This window comes from Rattus norvegicus, chromosome 8, assembly GCF_021556685.1.
Source record: "Rattus norvegicus strain SHRSP/BbbUtx chromosome 8, alternate assembly SHRSP_T2T, whole genome shotgun sequence".
Taxonomy (NCBI): Eukaryota; Metazoa; Chordata; class Mammalia; order Rodentia; family Muridae; genus Rattus; species Rattus norvegicus.
Genome location: NC_141541.1, coordinates 121,848,396 through 121,873,317, shown reverse-complemented (window position 1 = coordinate 121,873,317; position 24,922 = coordinate 121,848,396). Strand labels below are relative to the sequence as shown.

The window sequence follows — 24,922 nt, the reverse complement described above, 5'->3', positions numbered from 1 at the left end:
ATGCAAATGTCAAGTTTTGTCAAGCCTTGAAGACTCCCACATGACCTTTACCAGTGAGTTTAGGCTTATGCAGCCGGCTGGGAAGCCATTCCCTCCATACTCCAAGGCATGGGGAGACACTGCCCATCTCCACGGGGGTACACTGACACTGTCTCACTGGGAGAAACTTCCCACTCCCTAAGTCCCTACGTCGGTTGAGTCTGCACAGGCCCCTTGTCCTTTGTTATGTCTCTCCATGGCAAGCAAATCAGTTACCCATGCATCTTGAGTTCCAAGTTCCGGGAGAAATTCCTCTAAGAGCCAGAGGCAGTCCTCAGTGCAGAGTGCTTGCTGAGCATGTGCAAGCCAAGCCTGGGAGTAATCCCCAGCACTGGGGGAAACAGCATTCCACTGAGTCTTTTAAAAGAAGCCATTCCCAAGCCAGGGGGTGGTGGTGCTTACCTTTAATCTCAGCACGCAGGAGGAGGAGGAAGCACGTGGATCTCTGAGTTCGAGGCCAGTATGGTCTACAGAGCAGCCAGGGTTACACAGAAGAACCCTGGCTTGAAAAACGAAATCTCTCTCTCTCTCTCTCTCTCTCTCTCTCTCTCTCTCTCTCTCTCTCTCTCTCGTCACAAAGTAAGTGTGCATATGTGGAGATCAGAGGACAACTCTGAGAGTCAGTTTTCTCTCGTACCATTCAAGGACAGGAGACTGAGCTCGGGTTGTCAGGCCTGTCAGCGAATGCCTTCACCTGCTGATCTACCTGGCCAGCTTTTTGTATTCACTACGATGGCTCCCCTTGCAGGTCCCCTTACTTGGCCTGCTGGGTAGATACACAGGATCTCCTGGGTTGGTCTTTTGCATGGCTCTCTGCCCTCTCTCCCTCATGTTCCACAGGCAATCTTAGCCACTGTGTGGCCTGTGGACACCCTCTGCTGATGACAGGCATGAAACTGTCTCTGACCTTCACATGAGCATCACAGCGGGCACACACATGTGCGACCCACCTACACGCCCCACATACATGTGATTTGTACCGCAGGGGTGACAACGCTAGCCTTGGAGTCTGTCAGGCCAAACAGTGAGAGACATTTGATTCTAGTTATTATGGGCTTTATGTTGTTGTTGTTGTTATTATTATTATTATTATTATTATTATTGTATGCACACACCACTTGCATATGGAGGACAGAGGACAACTTTCAGGAGTCACTTTTCTCTCTGTACCATGTGGATCCTGGGGCCTGAACTCAGATCCTCAGCCTGGGTGACAAACGCTTGACTAGCTGAGCCTCCCTCGGGCCGAGGCGACTAATTCTTGCCCTTTCCCCTCACACTTACCCCAGAACATCACAAGTATCTGCATTCTCCCTTCCCTCCATCCCTGAGACAGGATTTCACCCTGTAGCCAGCTCTGGTTGGCCCTGAACTCACTACGTAGCCCAGATTGATCTCAGACGCATGGGCGCCATCCTACCTCAGCTCTGCAAGTGCTGAGATTATGGGTGTGAGCCAGCGCGTGCGGCTTTCCACTTTCATATCGTGGTCTGAGTGTACACACACCACAGTTACCACCAGTGCGCGACTGGTCTTCCTGCTCCACTGGGGTTCTCTCCCTGGTCAGTTCATGTCACAGCCTGCATAACCCTTCAGTTCTTCTGCCCAACCCGCCCATGCGTCCTCACCTAAGCGAGTCTCGGTCTAGCCCAGGAGACGGATTTAACAGTTCTATACCTGGCTTGGTCCATCTCCTCAGACTTCACTGGTTGGGCTCCGTCCATTACATTCTAAAAGCAAGGTGCCTTCCTCTCCTTGGCTGAGTCCTGACAATGTTCCAGCCCTGGCTGTCAACACGATGCTTGACTCTCTTGGCTCTGCCTGAAGACTTTGTACAGGTTTCACCTTGAGCAGGAGGCCTGTATGTACCGAGCAGCTAAAACCAGCTAGCGCAAAGCAGTACATGACACATACCTGTTTAGTCATCTGTGAAGGAATGAGATTTATGGGTTGAAAACATGTGAAGCCATGGGCTGGGGAGATGGCTGACCAGTTAAGAGCACTAAACTCTTCCAGAGGTCCCGAGTTCAATTCCCAGCAGCCACATGGTGGCTCACAACCATCTGTAATGAGATCTGATGTCCTCCTCTGATGTGTCTGAAGACAGCTACAGTGTTTGCATACACACACACACACACACACACACACACAAACACACACACACATATGTGTGAGTATATATATATAATGTTATATATATATAAATTTTAAAAAATCTAAAGCTATTATGGTACTAATTAAGTAATTCATTAAAACAGGACTCCAAGTAGCAAATTCTCAAGGTTGCTGAGGATAACCTTGAACTCCTGACCCTCTTGCCTCTACCTCCCAAGCGGGATTACTTGTGTTTGCTATTATGCCCAGCTTAGGTTTCCTGGGTACTGTGACTGAAGTCAAGGAGGCGCCTTGGCCTGCTGAGTCATCTCACCAGCCTCTTAGTAATTTTTTTTCAGGTACGGTTTCATGTAGTTCAGGGTGGCCTCAAATATACTATGTAGCCAAGGACAACTCTGAATCTCTTGTCCTTCCCACCCCCAATGTTAGGATGGCGGATGTGCATCACCACACAGTTCACACTGCTGGGGATAAAACGCAGGCCTCTGTCCGTGCCGGGCAAGCACTCTATCAACCGGGTTCTACAGTGCTATAAACTACAACTGAGGGCAGGAGCTTACCGAGGGCCAGACACCAAGGTGTGAACTGGATGAATCTATTTTCTATTGTATGAATTCATTTATATCAAGTTTAAAACAATTCCATCACTACGTGGTAACAGGAGTTGGGGCAGCGGTTCACTCCAGGCACGGGGGTGGGTGTAGAGGAAGATGGAGGGGTACCAGGGAGGCTCCCGCTGGGCGTCGGCTGCTGAGCTCTGCTCACTTCCCATACACAGTAGCCTAGGGAGCCCTGTTTGTTCTTCTAAGGGCACAGATAACACACTTGAATAGGCAAGAAAACAAACACAGAGAAAGACAAACTTCCTACCCAGAAGAAGGAGGAAGCATAGAAAACAAAAACATCCTCGAATAAGGTGAAGAGAAAGTAATACAGGGAAGAAAAACAATGCAAAGGGGGAACACGAAGAAACTTAAAAAGAAAAAGCTGAAATTAATCCCTGCATGGGCACAGGTGCTGAAGAGCCAGGCACTCCAGCGAAGGAGCCCAGTTCTATCCCCAGCCCCACGAAGAGCTAGGCAGGGTGGCACGGACTGTGATCCTAGAGATGGGAGAGTCTGGGGGGCCTGCTGGCCAGAGAACTCCAGGGGCAGTGAGAGATTCTGCTTCAAAAATAAGGCGGGAGAGTTTGAGGAAGATAGGCACTTAGAAGCACATGCATACACAGGTGCAAAACACAAACCAGTCTCTGTGTATCAAGGGTTACACTTACAAGCACGAACATACATCAGAGAGTTACAATGTCTCCGGCTGGAGACCAGGTGGGGTGGTTAAGGGTGCTGGGGAAACTCCACTTCAATTCAGTGTCAACCACATTGGATAGCTGCAACCGCCTGCTGACTCCAGCTCCAGGGGACTCAGTGACCTTTTTGGCATCCTCAGGTACCCAACACACATGCACACACGTGCTCACACACACACACACACACACGCACACGCACACGCACACATACACACACACCTATACCTTAAGTGAGAATATACCCACCCCCCTCTCTCGTTTTTTGGAGATATGGTCTGTGTGGCCAAGGCCTTGAACCATGGAACTGAGAACCTAACTCCTGATCCTCTCGCTCTGAGTCCGAAGTGCAGGCGTGCATCACCCCAGGTTCACACCATTTTTCCCCCTAACATGCCAGGTGCGGTGGTGCACAGCTCTCGGGAGGCAGAGGCAGGCAGACCTCTGCGAGTTCAAAGTACAAACCTCACCTACACAGAGAGACCGTGTCTCAAAACATAAACCACCCTCCCACCCCCCAAAAAAACCCAAAATATTTCTGAACACAAACCTTAACACATGCTTAAATTATCATTACATGACACATAATTTTTACCACTTATAGGCAGAAAATCTGTTGGTTTTTTTTCTTTTTTTTAACTTCAAAACTTAGGTGACTGAGCAAAAAAATTGTGGGTTTGCTCTTTTTTTTTTTTTCTTTTTCTTTTTTTTTTTTTTTTTTAATTCACCTCAGAGACAGGAAACCCCACCTGAGAGCTTTAGGCGCTTCAAAGGCTTGGCTGCCAGTAGAACAGACACGATGTTCCGGAGCCAACTAGAGGAAACAGCAGTGCTTGCCCCAGATGGACCACAGCACCTCTTTCTGCACCGGTCATAGCTGCTCTGCACACTGGTGACTATCAGTTTTCCTCCCTTACTTGAGCCACCCCCACGAGGACGCATTTTCTGGCTTCTCCTTGCTGCAGTCAGAGACCAGGCTGGATGGCCTGCAGTCCTTTGCTCTCCCTGTAGCATCGATTAGGAACCCTAACCCCAGTCTCACAGATGAGGGGTGCAGAGCCTTGCTGACGGGGTCTCCCACAGGCACAGCTGTGCCCCAAACCTGGGCCTCCCTCCTTCTCCTCTGTCAGTGAGGGAGCCATTCAGAGCCATGAGGAGTTCACGGCAGGCTCCCCAGCTGTCCAGCTCACTGAGAGTCTGAAGGACCCACCTTCCGAATGACATCTCGTACTGCGAAGTACTTCTCAGTGAGGTCTCCTGCCTCGCTCAGTGGGGCGTCATAGTCATAGCTGGTTGGCTGTGGGGCATAGGGCATGTTGGCACCTGGAAGACAGAAAAAAAAAATGGCACCTAGGGGTTGGGGATTTAGCTCAGTGGCAGAGCGCTTGCCTAGGAAGCGTAAGGCCCTGGGTTCGGTCCCCAGCTCCGAAAAAAAGAACCAAAAAAAAAAAAAAAAAACCAACAAAAAAAAACATGGCACCGGTCACTCGAGGTCATTGTGAAGGGGCTCACGTTAGGGCGAGGAGAGACAGAAGACACATTAAAGCCCCAAACCGTCAGAGGTAGGACAGAGTCTCCACAGCTCCTCAAGTGCTTCGGCAGCAGCGCGGACACTGGATGCTTGTCACTGAGCATTTGGGAGGTGGGGCGGGAAGATCAGAAGTTCAAGGCCATTCTCCTTTTGCACGTGTGTACGTGCTTTGCCAGCAGATCCGTCTGTGCACCATTTGCAATCCACAGGGGCTGGAAGAGTGTGTCAGATCTCCTCGGACTGGAGCTGCAGATGTGAGTGCTGGGAATCGAACCTGGGACCTCCGGAAGGGCAGCCAGTGCTCTGATCTCCTTTTCCAGTTTACATCCCTCCAGGGAAAGCCTGTATCTAACAGCCAATCAGTCTGGGAACATAAAACCACCTTTCCCTGCCTCCCCTGCCCCAGATTTCCTTAGGACAGGCTGAAGCTTCCCATGAAGTTACGTCACCTTGTCTTCTACATCTGTGTGACAGATGCTGCCCCTGAGAACACACCAAGGAGCATCTTCTGGGACAGTTGACATTGACTCGACAGGACTTAGAAGCACCTAGGAGGGACTCTGGGGAAGAAGCTACCACCCCACAGTGAAGACTAAGCTAGCTGAATACCAGCTTTCATCTCTGGACCTTTCCTGATTGCAGATATGACATGGCTAACGACTGTCAGCTCCTGAACACTTCCTTATGTTTGGTTTTGTTAGGTTTCTGTCATAACGATGGGGAGCATCATCAATACAAGTTCCCAGAACTTGACCTGTGACAAGACCCACAAGCAGAGTCAGGGCTGGGTACACAAAAGCACCAGAAGAATAATTCCCTTACAATTATTGTTCAAGGCTCAGAGTCTAGACCAGAAACTTCCAAGCTTGTCAAAGAGGATTCTCACAGGTTTAGGATCCCCTGTACTATTGCCCAGCCCTTTGGAAATTTACCCACGAGGGCTGGAGAGATGGCTCAGTGGTTAAGAACACTGGCTGCTCTTCCTGAGGTCCTGAGTTCAATTCCCAGCAACCACATGGTGGCTCACAACCACCTGTAATGGGATCTGATGCCCTCTTCTGGTGTGTCTGAAGACAGCTACAGTGTACTCATAAAATAAACAAATCTTTAAAAAAAAAAAAAAAAAGACTGGGCTGGAGAGATGGCTCAGCGGTTAGAGCACCCTACTGCTCTTCCAGAGGTCCTGAGTTCAATTCCCAGAAACCACATGGTGGCTCACAACCATCTGTAAAGAGATCCGATGCCCTCTTCTGGTGTATCTGAAGACAGCTACAGTGTACTTATATATAATAAATGAATAAAAAAAAATTTAAAAAAAAGACTGAAAAAAGTGAAAATTTACCCACGAATGAGAATGAGAGACATATGAGTCTGCAGAAAGATTTGAGCCCTGCCCTCGAGTCTGGTTCCTGTGACGGATTGGGGGAGGGGATGGAGAGGCGGATGTGTGGTTGGGTGTGGGGGCAGGGGTGGTCTCTCTTTCCTTCTCTGCTCTTTCTTTTAGATAAAGTTTAGATTAGCTTCACATAAGCTATGTAGCCAAGGGTGATAGTGAAATTCTGATCTGCTTTTTACCTCTCAGGTGTCTTAGGATCTCAGGTGTGTATCTGGGATCATGGATGTGTATCTAGGGCCACAGGTGTATATCTGGGATCACAGGTGTGTATCTGGGATCACAGGTGTGTATCAGGGGTCACAGGCATGTATCACTAAACCTAGTTTATGCAGTGCTGGGGTGGAATTCAGGGACTTGTGCAGGCTAAGCTGGCACTGGGCCAAGAGGGTGCCACCTGCAGCTCTTGAGATAGCAACACTGTTGCAGCTAACTGCGAGCCTACAAGGTTTTCACCTCCTTTTCTAGCTTGGCAGCACTCTGCCGTGCACACAGGAGAATGAATGAAGCTGTTCTACAATGGCTCTAATTTGTAAGTAAAAGAGACACAAAACATGAGGGTTCGCCAATGCTTGGTGATAAATTCACAAGTGATGGGCTGAGGACCAGCTGTCAGAGGGCTGACGTCAGTGAGCAGGGATCAGGTCTTCTCATCAGTGCTCCGCACAGAATCTAAGCAGACCTAGACTTTCAGCCAAGAGACTGGTGTATTCATCTCCTCTACTCCCCATCCTCAGAGGCAGCTCTTTGCCAGGTCTGCCTGCCCCAGGGGAAGTACAGGTTCAAATACATTCCTTCCCATGAGACACAGAGAGATTAGAAACCACATCCTCACCTAAGGCGTTCACCTTCTGTGTGGCCCCTCTCCAGAGTGGATTTCTCATTTGACTCATACATACTAAGCTTCACACACCTTACAGACAGAGCAGCCTGTGCTGCCCGACCCCAAGTCCTCAGCCTGAGCCCGGCAAGGGTGTGGGGGATGATCAGTGAGTGTATGGTGTGAAGGTAGAACAGGTATAACTTTCCTAGTTCTTTATGTGTGTGAGAGTACATGCATGCACACCTGAGTACACATGCACACAGGGGCACATGTATATACAGTGCATATACATATAAAAGCCAGGGGCTGGCTGCCATCTTGTTTTGAATGGATGAAAAACTGAGTTAATGACTTTGTTTGCATGTGTGTCATGGTACTCATGGGGGGGGGGGTCAGTTTCAGGAGTCATTTCCTTTTTTTTTTTTTCCGGAGCTGGAGACCGAACCCAGGGCCTTGCGCTTGCTAGGCAAGCGCTCTACCACTGAGCTAAATCCCCAACCCCAGGAGTCATTTCCTTTCCTTCCACCATAAAGGTCCCAAGGAGCAAACTCAGGTCTTCAGTCTGGGCACCGGACCTTTAGCCACTGGACCATCATCTTATTGGCCCTCAATCTGGTTAGGGAGACAGGTATCTCACCAGCCTGGAGCTTCTAACTCAGCCACAGCTACACTAAGTGACTAGTAAGTCCCAGAAATCTGCCTGTCTCCCCTTTCTAGCACGAAGATTACAGAAGTTCGCCTCATCATGCCTGCCTGGCTTGGCTTTTCTTTCCTTCCTTCCTTCCTTTGTTTTGGAAATGGGTTTCTCTGTGGAGCCCTAGCTGCCCTGAGGCTTGCTCTATAGAGCAGGCTGATCTCAAAGCACTCTGCCTCCTGAGTGCCCGGATTAAATTGTGCCACCAGGTCTCAGACTCAGGTCCCTGTGTTTGCACTGCAAGTTATCAACGCCATAGGGGAGAGTTTGCACTTAAGGCATGTGGGGGAATTTGTGGCAAGATGGTGATAGAGGGCTGGAGAGATGGCTCAGCAGTTAAGAGCACCGACTGCTCTTCCGGAGGTCCTGAGTTCAGTTCCCAGCAACCACATGGTGGGTGGCTCACAACCATCCATAATGGGATCCGATGCCCTCTTCTGGTGTGTCTGAAGACAGCTACAATGTACTCATACATGAAATAAACAAATAAACGAATGAATAAAAAGATGGTGACAGAGACTGAGCATGAGTGTCCCTCGATGTACGCAGACGCACGCAGACGCACGCAGACGCACGCAGACGCATGCAGACGCACGCACACGCACAGAGGGAGTGTGGGACAGCCGAGTTGGGGATAAGAGCTATGCAAAAGCAGCGTCAGAGAGGCCTGGAGAACAAGACCTGGCTGATTTGGGGTTCACTCCAGGCCTGAGGGCAACAGGGGGTCATCAGAAGGGCAGTAGCCTGGGGCTGAAACCTGGGCTCTAATCCAGACTCCGCCCTTTTCCAGCAGAACAGAAAATGGGGGGCAGTAGGGTGAGTGATTTGGGGTATCCATATATTCTTATCTGTAAACTGATGTCAATAATCAGTAGTCTGAAAAGGCCTGGTAAGAGAACTCAAAGACAGGCAGGAGACGGATCCCCACAGACACAGCAGGGCCAGGGCCTGAAGGCTAAGAATAGCTTACATCATTTTTTTAAAAAAAATTCTACAAACAAACAAACATTTGTCTGTTTACTTATTGTTGAGACAGAGTTACTTTGTAACCCTGGCTGGCCTAGGGCTCACTATGTAGATCAGGCTAGACTCGAACTTGTGGTAATTCTGCCTCTGTCTCCCGAATGCTGGGATCATTGGTTCCCACCACCACACCTGACTCAGCCTTCACTCTGTTTATTTTTTGAGAGAGGGTCACAAGTGGCCTCTCACCCACTGTGCAGCCTGAAAACTACCTTTCACCTCTTCCTCCCAAGTGCTGACATTAGAAACGTGTACCACCATGTACATGGGGCTCAAACCCTGTGCATTCGAGGCAAGCACCTTAGCAATATTATTTAGCAATAAAAATAAAAGGTTAATACACAGTAGAACGTGGATGAGCCTTGAACAGATTAGGATAAATCAAAGAAATCAGATTACTTGTGACTAATTACAAACTACCTAAAATAATTACCTCTATATTATATGGTTCCATTTATAAGAAGTACCCAGAGCAGGAGAGTCCCTGGCAGCAGGAAAGAGCTTAGTGACCTCCAGGGGCCTCAAGCAAGAGGGGAGACAGTGTGACAATGTGTGTTCTTTCTGGGGGTGGGAGAATGTTCCAGAAGTAGAAGGTAAGGACTATACGACTCTGAGAATGCTTAGAGTAGTTACTTAACATCATCGGCTTTATGGGTTTTTGTTGTTGTTGTTGTTTGTTTGTTTGTTTGTTTTTAAATTAAGGGCTAGAGAGATGGCTCAGAGGTTAAGAGCACTGACTGCTCTCCCAGAGGTCCTGAGTTCAATTCCCAGCAACCACATGGCGGCTCACAACCATCTGTAATGGGATCTGACATCCTCTTCTGGTGTGTCTGAAGACAGCTGCAGTGTGCTCATATGTTATAAATAATGGGAGTGGAGAGGGCTCAGTGGTAAAGACACCCCACCAGGCCCAACCATCTGAGCTCAATCCCCATGATCCACAGGTTAGAAGAAGGGGATCAACTCGTTCTTTGACCCCCACAGACACATAAATAAATACATGTAATAATGAAAGAGACAGACAGACAGACAAATCAGGGGAGGTAGAGACAGGAGGCTTCCTTGGCTCAGTGGCCAACTCAATCTACTTGGTAAGTTCTGGGTCAGTGAGAGATCTTGTTTAAAAAAACAGGAGAAGGTGCACGAGGACCGACACTGGAGGTTGCCCCTGACCTCCACATGTATGCACACCCACAAATACTCATGGGTACAGACACCTGCACAACACATGAAGGCACACACAGAAAGACCAAAGCAGAGGAGGAACACACACATGCACACGCACACGCACACGCACACATACACCTGCCACACTAGAATGCCAGACAGACTGGCTTAAAAGCAAGGCCTCGGGGCTGGGGATTTAGCTCAGTGGTAGAGCGCTTACCTAGGAAGCGCAAGGCCCTGGGTTCGGTCCCCAGCTCCGAAAAAAAGAACCAAAGGAAAAAAAAAAAAAAAAAAGCAAGGCCTCAAACCATTAAACCATCAGACGATGGCCCTTAAGGTTTTTTCCCCACACTCAAATGTGATTCATACGGTGATTCTTACACGTTAGAAAATGTAGAAGACCAACGGAAATAGAAAATAAGAATTGCCCACAGATACACCATCTCCCCAATCACACACGGGAGACAGGATAAGCTTTTAGCAATGGTTGTGAAAGGATCTTACCATTCCAATAGGCAAAATTGGTCCCACCTATAAACATGTACCTACAGAGAAATAAGAGAACACACGTACTTCACTGTGAGCCATAGCCACGGGGCTCCCTCTCCCAGTCCTGGGTACTCACAAGTTCACGCTGGCCCCGTAGGCAAGCAGGTTATAGAGGGAGGCCACCAACTTCTTAGTATTCACTTTGGAATGGGGTTGACCCCAGTGGTCTAACCAGCCAGTATAGAACTCAGAATTGATCTGAAAGGGAAAAGGGGTGGTGCTTAGGAGACGTTTACGACCGTCAATTGATGCTGAGGTGTCCCTGTAACGCCCTGTCTACTTCCCCAAGGAACAACGGGTGGCAAGGGAGGTTGACATGGGCGCTTCAGCAAGAGCAGGGAGGGTCCCATGAGAACCTCCAATTGCAACAGTATCGACACTTGGGTCTCCGAGTGTCAACCAATTGTGACATTTCATCCTACAAAACACAAGTACAGTTCACCACCAACACCCATGAGTTCTGCATTGAAGACCCAACCTATTAACAATCAGAAATATCTGGGATGTGGTTCAACTGGTAGAATGCTTACCTAGCATGAATGAAGCCCTGGGTTCCGTCCACAGCCCTGCAAAAACTAGGCGTGGTGATCCCCACCTGTAAATCCAGCACTCAGGTTGTAGAGGCAGGAGGATTCTAAATTCAAAGTAATCTTTAGCTATATGGTGAGTTTGGGGCCAGCCTGGGCTACATGAGACCTTATAGCTTTTTAAAAAAATTTTTTTTTCTTTTGAGAAAAACTTTGTATCAGTACTGAGCATGTATAAACTACCCCACCCTAGGCATTATTAATTACCTAAATAGTAAATTAATATGCTACCCAGACAGTATCTATCCTGGGTCAGATACAAGCAACCTAGAGAAGAATTACACCTAGGACAGGATGTGCAATGTAGGTTTACAGGAAGTGCATCATTTTACAGAAGGGACTTGAGTATCCCACGCCCGAGATCCATGGATATTTTGGGACAACTGATTCCTAAAAGTCTTTTGCCTCCCTCAGTTTTGTCAGCTGGGAATATCCCACACTCCCTGTCCAACACCAAAACATTTATCCAGGGAAGATATTTTCATAATTAATAGCCCCAGTCAGGCATGGTGGTGTGCAACTATAATCTGAGCACTTGGGAAGCTGAGGCAGGAGAATTCTGAGTTCAGAGTCAGCCTAGACTGCATAGTTAATCTGAAACCCACTGGAGGCTACCTCGTAAGACTGTATTGGAAGTGAAACACAAAAACCCAAGGGCCAGGGGTATATCTCAGTGGTAGAGAAATTGCCTACTGTGTGTAAACTCTGTATTCAATCCCCATGTGACCGGGCAAAACAGTACAGACACTACAGCACAGACCTGGAACTCACTGCCTGGCCTGTCTTGTATTCTTGCTGTGGCCATTTCAGGTTTAACGGGTATTTAATCTCTTTGATGAAGAATCCAGTGGAAGATTAGCCAATCCTATTCTAGGCCTTGAAACCAAGATGCCCTAGCTAACATAGCTTGGCTACTGTTAAACTGTTTGCTTGAGCAATCCTCCCCCAACCCCTGGTCCCCCTAAGCTGCTGAAAGAGATAACAGATATGTTGCTGTTTCCTATAAAAGCCCCATTGTCTAAATTCTCAGGGCTACACTGAGGTCCCCAATACCTGGGTGTAGTCCCAGCTAGCTAGAATAAAGACTTTATTTTTTTTAAAACAGTTATAAATACACTGTAGCTGTCTTCAGACACACCAGAAGAGGGCATCAGATCCCACTACATATGGTTGTGAGCCACCATGTGGTTGTTGGGATTTGAACTCAGGACCTCTAGAAGAGCAGTCAGTGCAGCAGTGGAGAGTGGCACTGAGCCATCTCTCCAGCCGGAGGAATAAAGACTTTCAACTGGGGATAAAATCAGTCTGAGTGGTTATCTCAGGCGGGATCAGGTGGGATTCAGTAACACCTTATACCATTAACAACAACAAACAATAAACAAACAAAAAGCCCCAAATTTATTCATTATGCACAACTGCACAATTCCCTTTGTGTGTGTGTGTGTGTGTGTGTGTGTGTGTGTGTGTGTGTGTGTGTGTGTGTGAATACTGATCTTGAGACCCTTTGGCCAGAAGCAGCTAACATCAGTTCTGTGTCAGAATAGAAAAAGGGAACCTGGAGAGGAAGTGGCTCTCCCTGCCTGAGGCTCTGCAGAGCTCCAGTTTTTTTTTTTTTTTTTTTGTTTTTGTTTTTGTTTTTTTTGTTTTTTTGTTTTTTTTTTTTTTTTGCAAACCAGGCCTGCTGCAGCAACCTGGTGGGAAGAGCTGAGAATGCAGGCTCATACAGGCCGGGCCAGGCTCTGGTCTCTCTTCTCCCAGCAGGCTCAGCAGAATTGAGCACCAAAACTGCAACCCTGCTGCTTTCTGGCTGCTCCGGAAACAGCATCAGGTCCACCCAGGCTCAGCAGAACTGAGTTCTACATTTCAACCAGATCCTCAAGAGAGGTGGGGAAGCTTGTGGAGTTAAGAAACAAGTCTGCGGGCTACAGAAGCTGCTTTGAGGTTAAAAGCAGCTATTGAGCATGTGGTGATGCATGACTTTTATCCCAGCATCTGAGGCAAAGACAGAAGGATCTCTGTGAGTTCAAGACCAGCCTGGTCTACAGATCGAGTTCTAGAAGAAATCCTGTCTTGAACCCTTTCTCCCCACAAAAAGCACCTGCTGTTCTTCACAGCATCCCACATCAGGCAGCTCCAGGGGATCCTACATGCCATTTTGGTCTCTGAGAGCACCCACACGTGTGCATCATACACAGACACAATAATAACAAAAATAAATCTTAAAGAACACACACGTGAACCAGATCCTGGCCCTGCCACTCCCGGGCTCCTCCTCAAATCAGAGCAACTTACAAGTATTCCCTGAGATGTAGCTCAGTTAGGAAAGCAACAGTCTTCGCTTGCAGGGAAGCCCTGGGTTTGATTCACCACATAAAGCTGGGCGTGGGAGTGCAGGATTATTCCCAGTGGCCAAGAACGGGAAACAGGAGGCTCAGGAGTTTAAGGTCAGCCTCCGTTACACATTGAGTTCTGAGCCTCTGGATACCTGAGATCCAGTCAGGTGAGAGGAGGAGAGAGAAAAGGAGAATACAATAAAACGAGAGAACTGAAGACAGCCCCGCTGAAGACATCTCCTTCACTTCAGCACAGAGCTTTTTAGTTTCCAAACCAGAGCGCTGGCCCCACTGTCACTCAGGGGTCAGAAAGGGCTACGTTCCCTTCACCCCCAGACCCATCAGCTGCTGATCCCCGAGCCAAAAATAAAAAACAAATCACCGAAGATGTACACATTCTCTTCTGAGTCTGCCTCCTCCTCTGGGAGGAGCTGTGATGAGGTTGGTACCAGCCCAGTCTCTACCCCTTACCCTCAGTTCTTACCAAAGGTCCTTTGGGTTCAAAATTCCTCTGGATCAGGAAAGCTCGTGTGATATTGCCGGCTGGAAGAAAGAGAAGACAAGTCAGTCATGGGCATTAAGAAGCTAAACGGGCTGCTAAGGTCACTGGTAGGGAGTTCACGAGGCAAACCATAATCCCAAATATGAACGTATGAGAAGTGGAGGGCGGGCAAGAGGGCTCAGAGGGAAAAGGTGCTTGCAACCAAGGTTGATGACCTGAGTTCAATCCCCAGGACCCAAATGGCACAAAGAGAAAAATGACTGCCGAGGTTGTCCCCTGACCTCCACACATGCTCCATACATGAAAAAACTGTGTCTTAAAGGCTTTATAGTGGAGGGGGGGCCCTCACCCCTTTCTGCCACATAAGGACTCAACAGGAAACTGATACGTGGAGTTGAAGGAGAGACCCTCATTCAGCACTGCATCCAAAGGAACCCCCCAGAACAGTGAGCAGGACAGGAGATCCTGTTTATTTCTTTTAGCTTCTCCTAAGACAGGGTCTTACCACAAAGCTCTGACTGTCGTGGAATTCACCATGCAACCCAGACTGACCTCAAGCTCAACTCTCCTCCTGTTTCAGCCTCCAGAGCGCTGAGAGAAAGGGATTCACCACTGTATCCAGCTCATTAATTTGCTATAATAACCCAAACTGGGTTGGAGATGTAGCTCAGCCGGGAGCATGCACAAGGCTCAGTGCCCAGGACACACAGACTCAGGGAGTGAGGCCTGCCTGTGCGCTCCCAGCACTAGGAAGGCAGAAGCAAGAGTATCAGAGGTTGAAGGCAAGCCTCACCTATGAAGGGAGCTGAGGCCAGCCTAAACTACAGCCCTGTCAACAACAGTAATAGTAACAGCTTAAATGGAAGGAGACAGTCCCCTGCCTTCCCCTACACTCCCTCCTTTTCCTTTCTAGCTCCCTTGTCTGTGCCTTTTTCGAAACAGGGTGTCTAGAATGTTTTATGTAATATGTTATAGTTCCGGCTGGCCTCTAAGTCAAAGCAACTTTCTTCCCTCCGTGTGTCTACAGGACTGGGATTGCAATTATGCCCCACCGTGCCCTGGAAAAACAATTCTTTTAAGTGAGGGTCTCACATAGCCTTGGCCTGGAACTTGCTACGCTGTCAAGACTAGTACTGAGCATTCGCTTCAGAACTGTCTTTATTTATGCGCATGTTTGCGTATCCATGTGTGGGTGCCCGTGGAGGTGAGGAGAAGGCTTTGTATCACCAGGAAGTGCAGTTGTAGATGAGTGTGGGCGCTGGGAATTGAACCCGGGTCCTCTGGAAGAGCAGCTAGTCGTCTTACCTACTGAGGCATACCTCCCGCCTGTTTTTAACTTCTGTTTTAAAAGGTGTTTTGCTTGTATGTACGTATGAGCTGCCATGTGGGCAAACCCTAGTTCTTTGTGAGGGCAACCAGAGGTCCTAACCACTGAGCCATCACCTCTCCAGGACCCTGTTTTCCATCGTATTAATCTCCGTTTGAATCTATTCTTTTTTTTTTTTCTTTTTTTCGGAGCTGGGGACTGAACCCAGGGCCTTGCGCTTGCTAGGCAAGCGCTCTACCACTGAGCTAAATCCCCAACCTCTGAATCTATTCTTGTTGGTTTTGTTTTTTGTTTTGTCTTGTTTTGTTTTTTCAAGACGGTTACTCTGTACAACACTGGCTGTTCTGGAACTCGCTCCATCGACCAGGCTGGCCTTGAACTCACAGAGATTCCCCCCTCCCTCTGCCTCCTGGATGCTGGGATTACAGGTGTGCTACCTGTTGGCTGAATCTGTTTTTTCATCACATTTTTATTGGGTAACTTTGTGTATGTACACGTGTGAGTGCGTACACGAGAGTGCGTACACGCATGACTGTGTACGTGCGTGCCTGTGCACACGTCCTGGAATGCTCTTGGACGGAGGACAATCTATAGGAGTCGGTACTCTCCTCCCACCCTGTGGGTTCCAGGACACAATCTCAGGCCATCAGACTTGACGGCAATCACCCGTGGTCACTGAGCCATCTTGCTGACCCATCACTTGAAATCTTGTACAGCTGTGGAAGAACAGTACAAAGAAGCTGAGGGTAGGGGTTCCACACATCTAGAACCCCAGCACTTGGGAGATGGAAGTAAGGGCATCGGGAGCTCAAGGCCATCATCCTTCGCTATACAACGAATAAGAAGCCAGCCTAAACTACAAAAAAAAAAAAAAAAAAAAAATCCTGTCTCAAAAAGAGGGGGGTGGGGTGGGCAGAGCTTAGATTTTAGGTCACTGGGAACATGTTGGAGAAAGACACGGTATCAGTCCTATCTCTCCCTCTTTGAGGGCCTCAAGCCATGAGGTAAATGGGTCTCCTGAATCATACGCTCCCAGAAAGATTCTATTATTGGTCAAACAGATTGTGGATTGAAGCTTCCACAACTGTGAGCTAAAACAAAACCTTCCCTCTTTATGCGTTGACTCCCTCAGGTATTTTGTTACAGTAATGCAGAGCCCACCTGATTAAGGAAACTCTGAGACACCTCACTCTGTCTGCGAAAGCTCTGCTGAGAGTGACCACTAAACCAATGGTCCAACAGCATTTTCTAGTTGCCACAGACACTGACTTGTTCCAAAATCCACTGTGGCGTAGAGGTCCTGCAGGGTCCCACACTTGAGTAATTTTTCAGCTGCTCCGTCAGTGGTGAAGAGAATGATGTCGTTACCCAAATGGTAGCGGAAGCGGTGCTCCAGGAAACGCAGGTAGTTATAATCGCAGGCGAAGTAGGACCCGTACTCATTCTCAACCTGTGTGTTTAGAAAGAAGAATGAGAGACCAAGGCAGCCTTAGCCATCTCTGGGAACATACCCCAGATCCGGTCTGAACTGGTCTGGCGTGCATTAGTGATAAAGCCAGCTGTGTGATCTTGAGTGAAGTTTTAAGGGAGAACCCCCATCTGCAATCTTATACCCACGCATAACTGGATGGTTAAAACCAGGTGCGTTGTGAGAAGAGACACATACAGCAGAGGAAAGCTTGTGTAGCTCAAGTCCGCCAATCAAGACAGGGGGAGGCGGCTTGGTGGATAAAGGAACTGGATACACAAGAGGGACACCCCAAGCTCGACACCAGAACACATATCAAGAAATGGATGTGGCGGTTAGTCTACATCTATAATCTCCTTGTTCCCATGGCAGGATGGGGGTGGGGACAGGGAAGAGACCAGCAGAGACAGAAGACTCACCCAGACCCTCCTGAGCGAGCTGGCCTGGAGTACGGGATGAACCCAATCCCGTGACTTGTCCTCTGACTACCACATGTGTGCAATGTGCACACACACACACACACACCCCTTAGTAACCAGCTCCCCTTCTGGCCACCCCCTGATAAGGCTGTGCTGGCTACAGTCATCACAGAAAGGAGCCTCAATTGAGAAGATGCCCCCATGAAATCAGGTAGCAGGCCAGCCTGCCAAGCATTTTCTTAGTGATTGATAGGGGGAGGGGCCAGCCCAGGTGGGCGGAGCCAGCCCCTGGCTGGTGGTCCTGGGTTCTGTAAGAAAGCAGGCTGAGCAAGCCATGGGGAGCAAGCCAGCAAGCAGCACCCCTCCATGGCCTCTGCATCAGCTCCTGCCCCCGGGTTCCTGCCCCTCGTGAGTTCCTGTCCTGACTTCCTAGAAGGATGAAGTATAACCTAAATGACTCCTTTCCTCCCCAAGTTCTTTTGGTCCTGGTGTTTATCACAGCAGTAGTAACCCTGACTGAGATAGAGGACCCAGGGCCCAAAGAGCTTCACTCAGTGGTTCTCCACCTTCCCGATGCTCTCAACCTTTCATGAAGTTCCTCATGTTGTGGTGACCTCAGATCATGAGATTATTTCATTGCTACTTCCTAACTGTAGTTTTGCTGCTACTGTGAACCGTAGTGTAGATAGCCCTGTTCTCCTATGGTCTTAGGGGTCCCCTGAGAAAGGGGTTTTCAACCCAGAGGCTGAGAACCACTGCTCTAAGCCAAAAGCTGTTCTCCGGGAGCACTGTTCCTTGCCTCAGCTCTGCTTCCTCACGCTTCCTGTCAGGACAGCCTGCGTGTGGTTCTTCAGGTTTCTGGAAAAGACACGAGGAACCTGGGAACACTCAGTCAGGAAGCCCAGGCTGGCCTTGAATTAATTCACGGCAGCTCTCCTGTATCAGCCTCTGGCTGCTGGGTTTATGGGCCTGAGCCTGCATGGCTGGCTAGCTTTACTTATTCTAGGGAAAAACTGAGATTAACACTTCTTGTGAAACCCATCCTCCATGGCCGGGCCTGGCTTATCTCTCCTGAAAATAAACATTTACATATCTGTGGCAAGTCTGGTTGTCCCGAATCTGGAAGAACAAAGGTAGAAGGGCCTGTGTGCCCTTAGGCCAGATTGGAAGGCACAGCCCATTTCACCCCGGTTATCGACAGCCTCTCCTCCTCAAGTGTCCCTGGGCTCACCTGGGAAGTGCCAAGGTCAAGTTCTGGGTGAAACCCTCACTACCACTTGATCTAGCTGAAGAGACAAAAGCAACAGTCACATTTGGGCGTGGTTGGGTATGGCTGCCCCTCCAGCCCTCAAGAGGCAGGAGCAGGAGGCTCACTGAAAGCCCAAGGCTAGCTTAGTCTACCTACAGACACCTTAGTCAGAGTGCAGCAATGGGGGCTGGGAACATGGCTGGAATTGTGTCTCAGCCTCTTGGTTAAGATCAAGTGAGTGGTGACCCGAGTTGGGACCTTCAGCACCTGTGGCGGCGTACTGTCTGTGACCTCAGTGCTCAGCCAGCCTAGTCACTCTGCAAGCCCTAGGTTCAGTGGGACCCCGTCTTTAGAAAGCAAATGGGGTGGGATTCCCAACCTTGCATATGCCAGGGACAGGTGGGAGTCGGTCATCTCAGTACTTGGGGGCAGAGGCAGGGGAATCAGGAGGTCAAGGTCAACCTCAGATATGCGTTGAATTAGAGGCTGGTGGAACCTGGCTTGGAGGACCACACTCAATAATAGTCTAGTACCAGGGAGGCTAGAGGACCACTGGGTCTGAGGCCAGTCTGGGCTACACGGGGTAACTATGCCTCAAAGCAACAGACAGACAGAAAGACAAGGAAACAACCAATGATATACAAAAGAACCGTAGATTATGTCCTAACTGCAGGTGTGAGACAAGGCCTTTGACAGGGAAATGAGGTGAAAAATACCACACAGGAAACAGGTCACATCACATAAGCTGCAAAAAAGGAAGAGAGGGAGAGACAAAAATCTCTCCCGCAAAACCCCTGAAATATGTTTCTGGCTCCTGAGGTCTGAGTGACATAATTGGAGGGGAGGGGACCAGGCCGAGAGCAGAATCACCCAGTAGGAGCAACGGCCAAGATGGATGGGAAAAGAAATATCCCCAAGGTGTGTAGGTTTGCTCTCTTCTTATAGCGTTAAAATAGGTCTTTTACATCTTGGTTTAAAAAAATTAAAAAATTGGGGTTGGGGATTTAGCTCCCTGGGTTTGGTCCCCAGCTTCCATAAACAAACAAACAAACAAACAAACAAACAAACAAATTGGGGCTGGAGAGATGGTTAAGAGCATTGGTTGCCCTTCCATTGGTCCTGAGTTCAACTCCCAGCAACCACATGGTGGCTCACAACCATCTGTAATGGGATCCGATGCCCTCTTCTGGTGTGTCTGAGACAGCTACAGTGTACTCATATACATAAAATAAATAAATCTTTAAAGAAAATTGACTTAGCCTGGTGGTGTCAGCACACACTTTTGATCCTGGAGGTAGGTGGACCCCAGAGGCAGGTGGAACCCTCCCGTTTCACTGTCCTACCCCAGTACTGAGGTCACATTTGCATGGAGACATTCCTGGCTTTTCACATGGGGCCTCAGGGTTTGAACTCTAGCCTTCATGCTTGGGCAGTGGGTAGTCTTAACCACAGAGCCATCTCTCAGTCCCGTGGATCTTCCTTTGACCTGCTCTTAGGTGAGATCCACTTGCCTGATATTTGCTTTCGGTCCTGACCTCATCTCGAGTCACATTTCAGCCCACAACTTTTCAGCATCTTCTGGTTAAAGAAACTTCATAAAGGGGTTGGGGATTTAGCTCAGTGGTAGAGCACTTGCCTAGCAAGCGCAAGGCCCTGGGTTCGGTCCCCAGCTCCGGAAAAAAAGAAAAAAAAAAAGAAACTTCATAAAAACTGTGATCAAATATAGGACACGTTGACACACTTAAAATTCCAGCACTTGGGAGGCAAAAGAGGGGACAATCAGGAGTTTGAGGGCAGCCTCAACTACCTATTAAGTTCTTGGCCAGTCTGGGCTACCTAAGATCCTATCTCAAAAGCCAAATGAAAGACTTTGATCAGTCAGTCATAATGAATGCAGGTTCAGGGACGACCCTGTCTCGAAGGAATCAGGTAAACAGTGGTGAAACAGCACACCTGATACCCTCCTCTGGCCTCCACAGACAAGCTTCAGGAGTGCCTCTGTGTGTGTGTGTGTGCGTGCGTGTGTGTGTGTGTGTGTGTGTGTGTGTGTGTGTGTGTACACAGAGATGATCCAGCTGCACAGAGTACAGACATGCCCAAGTTTCCTGTCTTCATACAGGAAGCTGTGGCCTTGGTACAGGCTCTACTTGAAAAAGAGATCAGGGGCACTCAGGGGTCAAGAGCTTCAACAGGCAGCCACCTGTCCCCTCACAGTGGACCCCTGACCTCCCCCTCAGTCGTTTCATCACCTCACGTCACTTACACCCGATGGCTACGCTCCTACTAAATCAGCACTCATCCCTAAAGCAGCCCACACTTGGGACTCTGAACTACAGCCCTCAGAGAAAGCCACACTCCATTTAGCATCTCAGGGCCCAGGCAGTTCCACACGAACTTTGCTCCTTTCCATGAAGACATGCTCTGCCAGAGCTCACAGAACCAGGCCTCACCATCCACCCAAGTCATTTTTACAAATACCGAAAGTTGTTGAAAGTCAAGTGTGCGTTCTGCACCCTGGGTTGCAACCACAGCCAAGCGCCTTCGCAGGGCCCAGAGCACACTGGGAAAGATCACGGCAGGAAGTGGGAGAGGAAAGAGCACAGTCCCAGTTCATCATTTGCTCTGGCCACTTCAGAGATGCCTGAAGCCCTTCTGTCAAGGTTACAGCCCAAGCTTCCTGCACGAGGATGATCCTGCGTCAGCCGATGAGGCGGTGCTCAAAATTCTACTACCTGCCAGCTAGGCAGCGCTAGCTAAGTCACTTAACGTTTTTGAACTTTTTTATTATTACTCTTTTATGTGTATGGGTGTTTGGCCTGCATGTGTGTATGTGCACAATATGTGTGCAGTACCCACGGAAGACAGAAGAGGGCACCAGATCCCCTGGAACTGAACTTGCAGATGGTTCTGAGCCGCCATGGTGGTCCTGAGAATCAAACCCAGGTTCTCTGCAAAAGCTGTCGGTGCTCTTTACTGCTGAGTCATCCCTCCACCCCTTTTCGTTTAAAAGGGGGCATCTGGAAGAACTGAGTAACACTGGCAGGACACTGGGGACAAAGGCAGATACTCATGGGCATTAACAAAATAATGACGTGAGCCAGGCATGGTGGCACACACCATTGGTCCCAGCACTTGTGAGGCAGAGGCAGGTGGGACTCTGAGTTCAAGGCCAGTCTATCTACACGGTGACTTCCAGGACAGACAGGGCTATGTAAAAGGACTATGTCCTGAGATGTCGGGGGAGGGTTTAAAAGGCAGCATGAGGAGCCAGAGAGATGGCTCAGTGGTAAGAGCACTGGCTGCTCTTCCAGACGGCCTGGGTTCCATTTGTAATACCCACAAGACGGCTCACAACCATCTGGAACTCACTCCGGGCGATCTAATGCCTGCAGGACTCTGCCAGTTCCTGAAGGCACACGGTACACACAAGCTTACACGAGCATGCACACATACACATAAAACCTAAAAAACTGATGACAAGAGAGATGTTCAGTGGCTGGGGTCACTGGCTGCTCTTGCAGGGGACCCAGGTTCAGTTCCCAGCACCCACATGGCAACTGCCAACTTTCACCATACCAGGGGATCCAATGGTCCCTCTGCTGACCTCCACAGACCCAGGCACACATGTGGTACACGCACATACATGCTTACAAAACACTCATTCTCATAAAATAAAATAGATAATCTAAAGTTTTTAAATAAAACAATTAAATTAAAAAAAAGTAAAGCTGTTTGTTTTTCTTTTTTTCTTTTTTTTTGTTTTTCTTTTTTTCGGAGCTGAGGACCAAACCCAGGGCCTTGCGCTTGCTAGGCAAGCGCTTTACCACTGAACTAAATCCCCAACCCCCTGTTTGTGTTTCTAATTCTAATTCTGTCTTGGAGTTTTTTGGGTCCGGTGGTGGCTAGGGACACAAAATGTATGTGATTCTGGACTGAGGGTGTGGCTTGGCTGGTAGACTGACTGTGTGCTCAAGGTCTTAGTTCAGACCACATAAAACAAGTATGTGGTGCACCCTGTCATGGCAACACTCAAAGGGTAAGGAGGGAGGAACAAAAGTTCAAAGTTATCCTCAGGTGCAGAGTTTGACATCAGCACGAGATACATGAGACCCAAACTAAAGGGGAGACAGAGACAGAGGACCAGAGACAGAGAGACAGAAGATAGAAAGACAGAGACAGAGAGACAGTGACAGAAAGAGGAACAGAGACAGAGAGACAGAGAAGGACAGAGACAGACAGAGGACAGAGAGACAGAGACAGAGAGTCAAAGACAAAGAGACAGAGACAGAGAGACAGAGAAGGACAGAGACAGACAGAGGACAGAGAGACATAGAGAGAGAGGCAGAGAGTCAAAGACAAAGAGACAGAGACAGAGAGATATATGACAGAGAGACAGAGAAGGACAGAGAGCGTGACAGAGACAGAGAGACATAGAGAAGAACAGAGACAGAGACACAAAGACACAGAGAAGGACAGAGAGACAAAGACAGAAAGAGGAACAGAGACACAGAGAAGGACAGAGACAGAGAGACAGAGAAGGACAGAGACAGAGAGACAGAGAAGGACAGAGACAGACAGTGAAGGACAGAGACAGAGAGACAGAGATAGGAAGAGGAATAGAGACAGAGACAGAGAAGGACAGACAGACAGACAGACAGAGACAGAGACAGAAAGAGGAACAGAGACGGACTGACAGAGGAGGGAGAGAAGCGAGAGAAGACAGTTAACACTTCCCCAGACTGTGTCACAGCCAAGTGTCATTTTTAGTGTGCAGCCAGGTGACAGTTGTCATTTCTACAATGTTGATGGACAGCCGCCTCCCTTCTCTCCCTCCTTCCTCGTCCAGGCTCAGCTCAGGTACCTGCACGGTTATGATGGGCCCTCCGTTCTGGTAGAGCAGACGCTTCATCTTGGGCAGAAGGACTGTCAGCCATTTATCCACAGCTGCAAGGTAATCTGCAAAAACAGGGTGTGCAGCAACTGTCACCAGCCTTTGTCACCAGCTACTGTTAGCCTGTGTGTGTGCAAGCGCATGTGGGCATGCGAGAGAGGCAATGGTGGTGTGGTGTATGTGAGCACAAGCCCTACAGTGGGCTTCAGGGATCAAATTCAAGTCAGCTAACTTATCTTGGCAGCCTCGTCCTTATCTTGGCAGCCTTGTCCTTTTAAAGCCAGGAGACCCCAATGCAGCCTGTCCCCGGATAGACTGTCCTCAACAACTATCTTCTACAATGAGGCAGCCACAGTCTCCTGAACACACTTGTCCTGATATCTGAGTATGCCTGGGAACTTACTCCGCCATGGGGCTCAGTCAGAAGCACAGGCAGCAAGGCCCTGTGGGATAGGCACACAGAGAGGTGCTGAGTACTGCGTCCTCCTCTCAAACACAGTAGGGGGCTTTTTCTTCGAAAATCAATCAAGTCAGCTGGGTAGAGGATGTGGCTTGGTTCGTTGGCAGAGTGCCTACTTAACGTGTGCCAGGCCCTGGTGTTTGATCCCAGCACTAGACCTGGAAGCTCACGTCTGTAATCCCACTGCTTGCGGAGGGAGGAGGATCAGCACATCGGGATTGTGTACAGCTATATAAAGTGTAAGGTGGAATTCCCAGCACCCACATGGTGCCTCCTAACTGTCTTTAACTCCACTACCAGGGCATCCAAACCGTCTTCTGAATTCTGTGGGCATCAAGCAAGCACGCCTGTGGTGTAAAAAGTAAAACAGATGGGTTCGGTCCCCAGCTCCGAAAAAAAAAAAAAAAAAAAGTAAAACAGAGCAGGGTGTATGCTCCCAGGACTGGGGAGGCAGAGGCAGAAGGATCTTCAAGGTCAAGGCTAGCGTGATCTACAGAGTGAGTCCCAGAAAAAAGCCAGGGCTACACAGAGAAAACTTGTCTCAAAAAAAAAAAAAAAACCCCAAAAACCAAAAACCAAAAAAACAAAACCCAAATAAGTAAGGCTATACTCACACTTGATTTGTAGCTGGGGAAGACCTTGAAACCCTGATCCTCCTGCCTCACATTCCAAGTGTCAAGGTTACAGGTGTGTGTGTGTGTCCATAGTCACCCCAAAATTAACAACTAACAAACCATATGTTTACAACCTCAAAAAAGACTGACAAAAACAGGCATTTCATACAGTTGTCAGGAGAGATGGCTAAGTGGTTAGGAGCACTGGCTTCTCTTCCAGAGGACCTGGGTTCAATTCCTAGCACCTCCACGGCAGCTCACAACTGTCTATAAATAACTCCAGTTCCAGAAGACCTGTGGCACTCACACAGACATGCCAACAGGCAAAACATCCAATGCACATGAAAATAAGCAAATCTTCTTAAAAATGGTTAGGAAGATTCAGGAGACAACACATGTGAAAACAGCAATAATACAGTAAGAGAGCACGCTCACATG

The 24,922-nt window shown here is 48.7% G+C and overlaps 1 protein-coding gene across 1 annotated transcript in view; it reads right to left on the bottom strand.

The window, feature by feature from the left end:
• The window catches only part of Glb1 (galactosidase, beta 1), a 73,001-nt gene that overhangs the window by 28,413 nt on the left and 19,666 nt on the right, over positions 1 to 24,922 (bottom strand). The window contains 6 exon segments of the mRNA NM_001108192.2: positions 4,665 to 4,777; positions 10,590 to 10,630; positions 10,711 to 10,832; positions 14,039 to 14,097; positions 16,653 to 16,833; positions 23,381 to 23,475. Of these exon segments, the coding sequence (NP_001101662.1) occupies positions 4,665 to 4,777; positions 10,590 to 10,630; positions 10,711 to 10,832; positions 14,039 to 14,097; positions 16,653 to 16,833; positions 23,381 to 23,475 (611 nt within the window).